General features: G+C 41.0%; 1 protein-coding gene across 29 annotated transcripts in view; it reads right to left on the bottom strand.

Moving 5' to 3' along the window:
* ADGRL2 (adhesion G protein-coupled receptor L2) overlaps window positions 1-13,161 on the bottom strand; it is a 198,739-nt gene that overhangs the window by 96,241 nt on the left and 89,337 nt on the right. For all 29 annotated transcript variants that reach the window (XM_063939006.1, XM_063938985.1, XM_063938992.1 and 26 more), the window contains exon 3: window positions 11,336-11,549. In XM_063939006.1, coding sequence (XP_063795076.1) covers window positions 11,336-11,549 — 214 coding nt within the window. The remainder of the gene's footprint in view (window positions 1-11,335; window positions 11,550-13,161) is intronic.

Here is a 13,161-nt window from a genome sequence, read left to right on the forward strand (position 1 = left end):
CCGCATTTCTGCCCAATGACTATAATCCCCTCTAATTTCTGCCGTATGTCTGCGAGCGCTAATAAATGCACCCGATTGCGTCACTTGTACGAGGCTGACCAGAGCGGACTATTGGCGTTTCTGGGTCACAATGGGCAACTACGGGTCACATCCCCACACCCCTCTCTTCCGTATGTATCTGCTTGATACATTCACTTGGTGTTTAACAAATATGCTCAATTAAATCAATGGAACGAGAAATATGAATGAAGAGGACAGATTGGACAGTACTTGGTCCGTGTCAGCAAAAAGTGAAAGAGGCGGAGGTGAAACAGCGCAAAACACCGTCACAATCAAAGTAAAAAGTCAATGGAACTAAAATGCTCATTACAGAAAGGAGACTTAATGACAGGCAGCGCTATATATATATATATATATATATATATATATATATATACATACATACATACATACATACATACACACACACACATACATATACACACTTTAAAGAGATAATTTTAGATCACAGTAAAAAATACAGCTGTTCCAGAAGGGCACACTGCGGCCGCCAGCTTTGCAAAGCTTGTGATGTCAGCCCTACTGTATACAGCTGATATATGCACAGCCGCACATCGCCCTGCATTAAATCGGCCCAAGTGGAACCGAAAGCCATGATGGAGCCCCCGATTCAAACCCTACGCTCAGCTACTTGCGACACTGGACAAGAGACTGTCCCAAGCTCCACAGCAGACTGCAAGCAGAATTGGGCACTCTACCTATATTAAAGGCCCATATACACGGTGAGATTCTGGCTATGCCCGATTCTCACTATGTGACAGGGGCTAGGTCGGCATTGCAAGCACATAATGACTGAGCTTGCGATACTGACTACGTGCGAATTTGGCTAAGTGTCAATTTTGACTATCTCTTCTATAGATACTCAAAATTGACTTGCCTGCACAGTCTATCTAGGCTTGCGATGCCGACCGCGCATTCGGCATCGAATCAGGATCGCAAGGTGACTTTCACCTTGCGATCTGCACTAAATTTTCTTACGATTTTGACTTATATAGTCAAAATCGTAAGAAAATATCTCACAGTGTGTACACGCCATAAGTATCAGCAAACAAAACGATGAAACAAAAATAAGGATAATAAAATAAATATTTATTAACGTTGAGCATACGGGTTGAGTATCCCATATCCAAATATTCTGAAAAACGGAATATTCCGACAAATGGAATTTTTGGAGTGAGCCTGAGATAGTGAAACCTTTGTTTTTTGATGGCTCAATGTACACAAACTTTGTTTAATACACAAAGTTATTAAAAATATTGTATTTAATGACCTTCAGGCTGTGTGTATAACGTGTATATGAAACATAAATGCATTCTGTGCTTACACTTAGGTCCCATCACCATGACATCTCATTATGGTATGCAATTATTCCAAAATACGGAAAAATCCAATATCCAAAATACCTCTGGTCCCAAGCATTCTGGATAAGGGATACTCAACCTGTAATATAAAACACTGTCTAAATTTAAAAAAGAAAAAGAAAAAGTGATTGCACAAATAAAAATGGTATTTTTTGTATTAGACAACTACTACTATATTATACTACAAATACGTGGGTGGCATTGCTGACACAATGGGTTCTATTCAAACTATTGGACAATCTGTGTGTAGTCTGTATGTTCTCCCCTCGTGTTCATGGACATCCTTTGCTGGCAGAATTTGGGCTTACTGGCTCACAGCTGGTGCCCCCAGTCATGCCACTACTCGTATGGCCCATCGTCACCCCAGTGTGAATTAGTGGAACACAATCGGAACTCATCACCATGTTTTGCTGGTACTGCACCTCTGTAAAACAGCTTAAAGCATCACAACCTGATTTGCAAGAAAGGTCATCACGATTTCGCTCCTCTGGAACATATGACTGAGAATACAGCGACGTAACACTCGCCACACGCTACGGAATCATCACTGGGGAATGTTGATAAATGCAGCATGGAGATGACCATTGACACCCAGTATAAGGTGGGAATTCAATTGTTTTTGGGCACCTGACTGGTGATATTCAGTTGTTTGCTGGTGTGTGCGAGTGCCAAGGGACCACATTGCTTATCGCGCCAAATGCACTAGGTTTAGGCATGTAATCGGCACCCAAAAAGCCCGACATTGGGCGGATTTCTACTCTCCACGTGCAGAAATAATGGGCAACCTAGGCATTCGCACCCATCAACAGAACAACTGAATTCCCTTCTAAGTGCTGCTCATTTTCCGATCACATTAACCGGCCGCCCGACGGTGCTAAATATTCAGCAGCACAGGTCAAGGGTTGGGTATCATCCTGTTTGACCTGAATTGGGCACAGGTGCCATCGTCCGGCAGCCTGTGTCTGTCCAACACTGGACATATATCATCGCGCCTACTGGCAAAGGAAAGGAGATTTGTACAAAGCATCTCTCATCATGAACAGCTTATCTAAAAAGTATATTTTTTTCTATCAGTAATATGCCGTTCAGTATACTGTTCCTTTCACATTGAATCGATGCATCGCGAGAAGTAACTACATACGGTCAGAGCCAGAAATGGTGCCCGGCTGGCATCGTCCGTATACTTTTTTTTTTACAGATCTCTTATATCAACAAATGAAATCAAATGCATCTGCGCTCTGCTTCCATGACAGCCTCTAAAAACAATCGGAAGACAAATATGTACTAACTAAGACCTGAGAATGCAATTTCATCAGTGACAGAGCTCAAGAGGGAGCAAGCGACCAGGCGTACGTTGGCCTCTCCTTCGGATAAAGGGTTAAGCTGGGTGAGCAGGAAGGGTGGGGGAGCGTTCATCTCCCGGCTGTGACTGGTGTTCAAGACACAGTTCATCATGACCTATAAAACGTTAAGAGTGAAGCGCATTAAAGATGTGCTTACACCATGTGCAGGCCTGGAAGTACAAGCTATTGTGCCGTGAAGCGGCAAAGACACCGCTCTGTGGAAAAACTAGCACGCACTACTATGTCACTGATATAAACAGAGGAGAGGATGCTAAATTATATATCAGGAAGGAAGACGTTCGACATATGCAAGATCATTCAGGTCTGTTCTTTGGATTTAAAGAACGTTATACAGCAGGATGTGGGGGGGAAAAGGAGATAATTTAGCACTCTCTGCATACTTTACGCACAATCTGAATTCAATTTAAAATCCAACAACTAAAGGGACATTATAAACCTAAGTACTACAGTATATCTTGCTGAGTAAACAGGATTATTTCACATTTGAAAGACAAAGTTAGTTTAAAGTAAAGTAATAGGTTATCATGGGAAAATAGAGAATATTTCCTAACATAAGAGCACCTCGTTGCTAGAACTGAGATGGCACACTTGGATACTGTTCAATAGTTGTTTTTTGTTGGGAGTATGGCAGCAGCTGCAGGCGAAGTATTGCTCCAGAAACTACACTGGAGGAACAGTAGGTGGCGCTGTGTTTTTACAATGTTGCTGTATAAGACTCTTTGTTGTAAGTGTACACTCTAAGATTCTTGTTTGTTAATCCTCTAGCTCATGTTATGAAGTTTACATGTGTTGGTCACGGTAAGCTTTATTTCACAATCTTCCTCTGCATGTTAAATGTGTGAACAAAGCAGCAGAATTTACAATACCTTTAACCCCGTGATACCTGCAGCAGGGATTTCATTAATTAGGTATGTAGTGTAGAAAGGTCCCATTAACATTTTATCTAAATACAGAGGAAATCTATAGCTGAAAATCACTTAAGAACATTTAAAATTCAGAAATCTCTCAATGATAAAAGTCACGGGACAACTGAACCTTGTGAATAAGCAGTGGTTTTGATTCCAATTAAAAATTAAGTGAAATAGCTTTCTCAGCGGTCATACTACAATGCACGCTGAACTGTTACGCCCAATTTGAAGTCACATGACTCCATTCTTGCCTATGTGTAACTGTGGCCAGTACAGGATAATGGGGCATAACTAGACATACTGTAAGATGTCCCAATAGACAGTCTAAAGGCCCGCACACACTGGTCGATATATCGGCCATTCTCTTGAACGGCCGATATATCGCGGGTCCGTCGGCCAGTGTGTATGGCCAATATGTACGGCCGATACGTCTGTGAACTCCGTTGTTCACAGACGTATCGCGTCGGCCGCGCAGCACAGCCGACGGCCAATATATCTACCAATATATTGGCGCGTCGACCACCCGTACACATGCTGCGGCAGCCGGCGGTGATTGACAGCTGAACTGGGCGGTCATGTGTAAACGCCCGCCCAGTTCATGACGTCAGTCCCCGACGGATCGGGCAGTGTGTATGCACAGCACACTGCCCGATCCGTCCATAGATATATCTGCAGATCAATTGATCTTCAGATATATCTATTAGTGTGTACCCACCTTAAGGACAAACAGTGAGTTGAGACAGTCCGGCCAGGAATGCTGATGTTTTGGAGCTCTCTTTGCGTGCACATTAAAGGTGAATATGGGACAGAGGCACAAACAATGACTCTTCACTTGCAGATAAGTTAAAACATCTGCAAAAGGGCTAAAAAGCTTTGGACCAAAATTATTATCATTTAGCCAGAATTTACACTTAATTTCTGCAAAGGAAATATTCTAATAAACTACAAAGCCTATAAAGGAATTACAAAGTTACTTTCATGCGTTAAAAAGACAATACAAGTCTGACTGAAGACGCAGTAAGATGCAGGTTGCCTTCTGCTCTACCTTAGTTGAACTACATGTCCTAGCTTGCCTAATTTACGTGTACAAAGAACACATCTACTCTGAATATTTAGAATTATAATTAGGACTGTGAGCCACCACAAAGCCAACCTTCAAAAGGTAAGCATGAAAATCTCCACAGGCAGTAACAGTGCGGAATACAAGTAGCATATTTGCTTTACAATATCCTTTTATATTTCTTTTTAGGATGCACAATTAAGCCTGAAAGAAATTGCTGATTATTACAGTTTTTCAGGAAACCCAAAAAAATCTGGATAAACAAGTGCACATTGCAATCCTGGGACAGAAATCTTCTACGGGGTTTAATAAAAGGTTTGAGCCTTGAAAGCAGATTCATGAAGGTCATCTTGTCAGTTTAATTGGGACTATAAGATCACGCTCCGTGGATTCCACGTACTCTCTCCATGCAGAAATCTCCGTCACATACACTAAATGGACAGCCGCCACTAACCCTCTGAAGGGAATGGGACACTGGCATGTACCCCAGGAGCTAACATTACATGAAAGCAGTCACTGGTTTCTGCAGTTCACAAGAGTAACAAAGGTGTTTTCTCACTGTTTGCTAAGAATCCACAAAAACCACACATGTGTGTGTTAAATACAGTGGAGACAGCGGCCATTTTGTGGGATGACACGTGCCTGAAGCCTGTGAATTCACTGGAAATGGATGACACCATGGGGGCAATTTAATTGTGTTTGCACCCGCACTTAATCACTTTAGACGCAGTGATATTGAATAGAGTGTGCCGGCAGGCGCAAGTAACTGGGCGCCAAATTGCTTTTCGCACATGTTGTGCCAAAATAGACCGGGTTTACACACGTAAAGCAGCTAAACGAATCTACACTATTGTGCTGTATAACATCTATGATACTGGCTGTCTGTTGTGGTATACAAACCAGAATTTGTTTTTAAGATTTTTTAATAATAAATGTATATGAAGCCTCACACACCCCTTCGTGTTTGTGCTTAATACCGAGCCCAATACGAAGTCAGGAAGTGAGTGAGGACGATTATCCAGCCTGCTGAAAAAAAGAAACCGTTACATGGAAGAACGGCGTCTGTTGAAGTAAGCACGGATGTGAGCATCATTTAGAAGTATTTACATGTGAATATTTGGGGCACATCTATTCTGGTTCCAGGAGTATTTCACTTAGAGGCTTTAAAGAACCCTTTATAAGTTTTTTTCAAGTGTACGAAAGTAAGCACACATGTGAGGAGCCACGTTTATCTTGAACACCAGGGTGAACCCTTACAGATACAGTCACACTTTCCCGTATCACCATAGTTTACGGAGTCCGGGCAGAAGTCACCCTCCTTTAAATTAACTCTTTTTGGAACTTCTACTGAACTTTTGTATACCATTTGTGTTCTTTCTTCACATATCATCAAATGGAATCCAATTGAATTCCTACGAAGACCACCCATTGTGAAAATTCATGGACTCCTTTAATAGTTTTCATGGACAGTGACCATCACGGTAAAATACCACTGCTATTTTTGACTTTGCGCCAACAGTAGGATTCCATCCGATCTTTCATTTTATACACTATTGGCCCCCCTGCCGAAATGCCCACAATGTCATTGCTAAAAGACTGTCCTCTCTGACATATCAGTGCAATCACTGTTCTTTATTTTTTCTGAAGTAAAAACGAATTCTGTCAGCATGCAAAAAGCAGAGAACAGTGCGATGTTGTGAGGCTAATTATCCAAATTAAGTCCTTACTGAATGCGTGTTACGGAACAGGGAAATATTCAGTGTAATGTCTAATAAAATGCAGAGTGGGATGGTCATGCGTTCAATGGAGCTCTCATACAAAATGGCTGCTCGGTGAGGTAACGGTGAGTGCGGAGCGCTTTCCCCAACACAGCTGAATCTTGGTAGGATAACCGGTATCAAGTGCTGAAAACTAAAGAGAGGAAAATGGTAATCTCTGTCAGACACCCGGACCGAGTAATGTGAAGATGACAGGGTCTGCAAGGGTGTAAGCTGCAAACGACACTACTAACAACACATGACTGACAAGTGAATAAAGCAATAGTTCAATGCGTTTTCCCCAATATCAAATCACATTGTGAGGCATTTACTGTACAAAAACCTGCACACACACACCAGATTTACCAAAAAATAAAAAAACAAAAATCCATTTAGATAACTTAAAAAAAAAATTAAAAAAAAACACAAGGGAAGAAGTTATTAATTTATTAACCGTTTCTTATATAGCGCACCAAATCCCGTGTTGTTTTCTAATTGTAGAATGAAATCATGTTTGGCTACGCAGAATACCACGCAATATGGTCACCAAACGTCACTCATTGTTTGCCAAATCTCTATGGGAGGAGGAAAAATCACGCGACCATTGGCAAATTTCCTTTGTACCCCCTCATTCCAGAGGAACTTTGTGTAACATTGAATTCCCCCTAAGAATGTTGCATGGAAATGATGAAGGTGGTGGAGAACTGTATTTGGGGATGTACTTACTGCATGATTTCATTACATGTAAATGGGTGTTTGATTGGCTAAACATGTCACAGCGCTGACAATTAAGGACGGAGTCCAGTGACGAGCAGCACGCTGAATATATATGAACCTGATGCAGCAATGGAGGCGCTTTTCACTTACTGACTGACAATTGGTCTCATTAAAAACTCTTTGCATTCTACCCATCTAATTGGATAGCCCACATTTCTTAACGAGTTTTGTCTCCCGAGCCCTAACGTTCTTAGGAAGCAGGTCAGACATGTTTGCGTGTATAGGACACGGACTACACTGATGGTGACAACTAGCAAATTGGCATAAAACTAAAGGCTGACAAAAAAAACGAGTGACAGGGGGCCGTCTGGCGTTGCCATCTTCGCAACGTATTCGTTTGCAGCTTGTGGACTTGTGAAGCTAATTTGCAGAGGAAAATAGGTGAGAGTTTATAAATAAAATAGTCACTTCATCTGAATTTCATGTAAAAATTAAAATCTTTCCTTTTCCATCATCACTGAGGAAAAGAGACCTGTCTGAGGGGATTTTATGCAGCGGGATTAGTGGGGATGCTCCGCACACTGTACGGGCACACGCATTGCGTTTCTGGCTACAGAGAACGCCGTATTTCTTTCCACCGGACAGACCACAAACCACCTGTGTTTTCTTTGGTTTTCTGACTCACAATTTTATACTTAAAGGGTTTCTCTAGCAAAAATTATTATTTTTGTTCCCCCCCAAAGCGTTAAAAGTCTGTTTACATATGCAAGACCTGGTTTTGTCTCGACGTCATTTCACTTCTGCAAAAGTCCTTGATCTGAGTCCTCTCTCTCTGTCGGCGTTTTATATGCTAGTCTGGTTTACAAAGTTATATTCAATCAATTTTCTATAGAAGCCATGAACCTTAACAGCCAGATTTAATTGCCCCACATAGGAAGCTGCATTGCTATTAATTCCTCAGCTGCACAGTAAAATAAAACTATTGCCTTTCAATCTTTAGCGCGATTAGCCCCCTCAGCTATTTGGCTAACTTTGCTAGGCGATACCCAATGCAATTAATTAAATTTTTTTGATGTTAATAGTCGCTGTCAGGTTCAAGCTGAACTCCTTCTTTGATGAATATTTAAATGATATTTGAATAAAAATAATCCTGGTTACATTTCATCCTTTTCAGAATTCGGCGCAGCTTAATAAAAAGGTAAAAGCGAGAGACAAATGGCTACTAGACGACAGGTATAACATTTTCTAAATCACCTCAGTAGATGTTAAATCGCGTAACAAGGATAAAGTAACCTATAGTAATATTAATGACTGCCATTCCAATAACAGCACACGTTACAGCCAGCAAAAAGACTTTGCGCGCCATTCATAATTAAGTGAGGTCACATTCGACATACTGAAGTCAAGGAGAATATGCAAAAACATACTAAACGCAACATGAATAAATGTTACTCCAGAAGTATGGAGGTGACGGAAAGCGTTAAAGGCGTTTGGATTTAAGCTTTATCACGGGTTAAAAATTAGTGTATAGTTATCATGGTCATCATATAGAAGCGATTGGTAATCAGGAATTATCAGGTATCGAAGAAGCGGAAACGTACTGAAAATACTGCTGCAAATAGATAAAAGTTATGATGTGATGATACAACCCTCTTAAAAAAAAAAAACATCCAATTAACATCCCTTTTATTGTGTTTACTACTTCATTGGATACAAATGCTAATTAATCATCCACAAGGGAAAAAAAAAGTGAATATTCAAACTATCTGTCAATATAAATGGTAGCGCCCAGGGCTGATATTGACAACTTGGGCCAAACGAATGGAAAACTGCATTGTACAATCCTCTGTAGCTCCATTGCATATGTAACCCATGCAAAGACTGAAGGGGATAAACAAATGCACCTACCACCACCCCCAAAGCAAATGATAAAGGAGTTCACAGACCAGGGAACATAATCCCAGATCGCTTAACCTTCTATATATTTTATAACCTCATTCCAAATTTAAGCAAAAAAAAACAAAAAACACCCATTTAAAATGGGAAAAAAAAGTGAATAAAATGTGATATCTTTAGTAACCAAGTCTTAAGGTAATCACTGCACGCTTCCTACGCCAATCTGCCAGAACAAGAGGCCTTCTTACCTACGGCTAACACAGCACCGCCCTTTAATAAAACACACTTACAAAAATATTACATAACCCAAGAATCATTAAGATTACAAATCCATTTTAAATACTTTTGCTACTAATTAATAAGTTAGGACTTTAGCTGCCTACTGAAGGAACATCTGTAGCTAATAATGCCAAAGTCTCTTGGTTTCTTTTAAGCAGCCTCATTTTTCCATGGCAATGAACAGTTACAATATCATTCAATTAAAAAACTTTATACAATTACACGTTATTTAAGGGTCACAGCAATGCCCCAATTAAAGAAAAAAAAATGTGATGAATTATCTACTTATATTTTTTTTAAGTCTTTATTTTTAATTCTATTTTTGAAAATAATGAGAGCAATTTAAGTGTTTTTCTTCCAGAACAGTGTGTTGTTTTATTTCTTTTTCTTTATTACCATTCACTAATTCCAAAAACAAATAAAAAACAAAACAAAAACAAAATAAAATAAAAAATGAGTGGCTCTTATACAGCTTATGTTCAACCAGTGAACATCCACGCAACGTACCAAACCACTTGCGTGTCAACAGAGCCTTGGCAGCCAAACTTTGTTTGTTTACACGGTAGAACAAGTTTTGTATAGGAATTGGACGTATTATAAAAACACCCGAGTTTCTAAACTCTCCCTAAGAATAACACTGACTAAAAGGAAAAACACCACAAAAGACATAACACCTTGTTTTAGAAAGGAACATGGTGGGAACTTAGATGTGAATATATTATATATATATATAATTATATCTATCTTTATATATCTATAAATACATCTATATATATTTTTATATTTTTTTATACATCTATTACTGTGAATGATGAAGTCAACAAAACGTGTCTACGTCTAGATGGGACAAGAAGGAGAAGAAGCGGGAAGGCACAGGAGGCTCAGCCCGCTGTCTCTCATAGCACTGAGCCATTAGATCAAGCAGAGAGTTACAACATTCATAATCCCTAGTCTAAGACGTCTGAAGTTGACATGACAGGTAACTGGAGGAGACATTCTCCCAAAGGAGACCTGATGTACAGACTACAGGCACAAAGATGGGAGAGGTGCAGCGAGATTAGATGAACGGTAATTGGCGCTGGGGCACACAGGAAAATGCAGAGAGATCATTAAGGCAACAACATTGCAACAAAATCTCTTCAGATCACGAGCAGACACAAAGTAAAGCTACAGAAAATAAAACTAGATTTACAGAGAGAGGGAAAAGCGATTTGCGGTCACCGGAGAAGCTCCCATCGCCAAAGCGGGGCTGCACAGGGAGCACCTGGCCAACAACTGGCAGAAAACCTGTTCTAGGCCTAACAAGTCCCTGATTGATATGGGAGATCAAGGAGGCCTTTTCAGAGAGGAGGACAAAGGGGCACTCTAGTCGGACAAAACGTGCCCCGCTTACTCTGCCACCTCTTCAGGGAACAAGACCCTTACAAGACAAGAGGCTCCTTATCACGTGTATTACCGATACCTCGCACAGAGCTAGGAGGTCACGGCACCAATGAATATTTCATATATTATACAGCGAGATCAGGACGGCACACAACAACAATGTATCTATGAGAAATCAGCGTGGGCCGTTCTTATGAATGATCTCTGTATCTTGCAGCAGCTGTAACATGGCGTCCCCACACACGGGGTGAAGGCTACCCCGATATTCTGCCTGCAGGTTCAACGCTCAGAAGCGCAGATCATCCACAATATATCATAAACACACATACAAAACTAAAGAACATACCACAGCAGCATCACAATACTTTCATGTTATGCTAAAAACGATGCAACTATAACAAATCGGATCAGCCAGTCACATGGTGCGGAAGTTCCGTTACACCTGCAGAAACGACTCTGACCGGCTGTAGCGGGTTATATAGCGGCTTAGCACAGCATAACCGATACACAGCAAAGAGGCTTCCAGGTCTATAAATCCAGCAAATCCTACCTCTGTGACATGATTTTATAGGCATCTGGAAGATGGCAGTCTATGTTCTCCATCTGAAAGGGATCCGCGTCACAGATCTTGTCATCTGTACGACCATAGTTGGCACTTTCGATCATAATGACGTCGCTTCCTGGACATCGGAGATCAATTTGATATCCTTCGCAGGCGAGTTCCCGCCGCACGAGACCAAAGGGCAATGCTGCTCGGCTAAAAGCTGGAAAACAGAAGGAGAGAAGACACAATTTAATGACAGACGCAATACAGGTATTCCTCAGGTGCAAAGAGAACTGGACGGAGAGGGAAGCGAGGTTGTAAATGATGCTTACAGTATACCCGCCACCCATACAGCGAAGGCAGACATTTTTGAGAGCTCAATCCACATTTAGTTATGAAAATTATTACCACCTATGACCCCCCCCCCCCCCACCGCGCCTCCTTACGTCCCTGTAGCGCCACCAGTTCCCTAGCGACCCAGTAGGCCGCAGGATCAATGACAAAGGACCCGCTAGGAAAATGACAGCTCCCACTGTATGTCGGTAACATACTTTAGAGCAATTTGTGACGTGACAAAACGCTCTGGCCCACAGAATGAAGACCTGCTACACAAAACATTCGGGTCAGTCAGGGAAGCGGCCTATTTTTAAAACCAATCCATATTAAATTCCTACTGGTGACAGACAAAAGCCTTTTTGAGTGCACCTGGCCTACAGGATGACAGCTAGACAACTGCTCTCTAAGTAATGGGTGTATCTCATCTTGTCGGCTGTACGTGAACGAGAGCAGAAGGGGTGTCATGTTTTAGTGGTATATTAGGTGGCAGAATAAAAATACATATATTTATTTTATATATATTTTGATAGGCACATCTGCACAGTTTAGAGTCGGAGAATCCCCAAGGGAGCACATCACAGAGACTCGGTGCTAAATACACATATTTCCTAACATCCGTGTTCTCCATAGATATGTACAAGGCAGGGGGCACCTCTATGATACCCTATATTTCAGCTTTGCTAACGGCTTAATAACATTTCTAATAAAAACAAAAACATTCTTAAAATTTACTTTTTTTTTTTACTCTGTTGACAAAAAAAACACAAAAAACTTTAAAAAAGTAATGTTATTCTATATTATATAGAGACTGGAACATATATGGAGCCCGCAGGATGTGATCATTTCTGGAGGAACTTTATTTACAAGCTTCCCAAGTAACAAGAGCACATTTTGCAAATCTGCAGCTCAATTAGCCCAGCGACTGACCAATGAGGAGGAATCTGCCAATGAGGCCGGGAAGGGTGAATCAATACAGCAGCTTTGTGCTTAGATCCCTGCTCATTAACCCTCACTCTGCCAGAAGAAGTCTATATAAAATCAACACATACAGCTAGGCGTTACTCGCCGATTGCAGAGCCTCCATGTTGTCTATTTTGCAGTCCAATAACGATATTGGAACGATTTTGGTTCTAAGTAGCACTATGTAACCCCCATGTGAGAACAGGGTATTACACAGGCAGAAACACGGGGGCGTCAGGACATTTACATACAGATCACCGAGCATTTAATATTGAGGGGAAAAAAATGTCCGTCCGTCTTTCCTGGCCAGGGCAATTTCAGAATATTGCCATGTCCTGTACACTGGGGAAAATGATTTATTTCAGGACAACGTTTTGCACTGGTAACATACTGAGAATGTGGAATTATACTAAAAAGCCCCATGTAATGAAAAACACAAAATACTGAAGGAAAAGAAATGTTCTCTTCTCCCTCTGTACAACCAGTGGAGATGATATGAGCGCCCACCTAGCTGTAGAAGGAACGTATCTGTACAG

Source organism: Pseudophryne corroboree, chromosome 9 (assembly GCF_028390025.1).
Source record: "Pseudophryne corroboree isolate aPseCor3 chromosome 9, aPseCor3.hap2, whole genome shotgun sequence".
NCBI classification, from domain to species: domain Eukaryota; kingdom Metazoa; phylum Chordata; class Amphibia; order Anura; family Myobatrachidae; genus Pseudophryne; species Pseudophryne corroboree.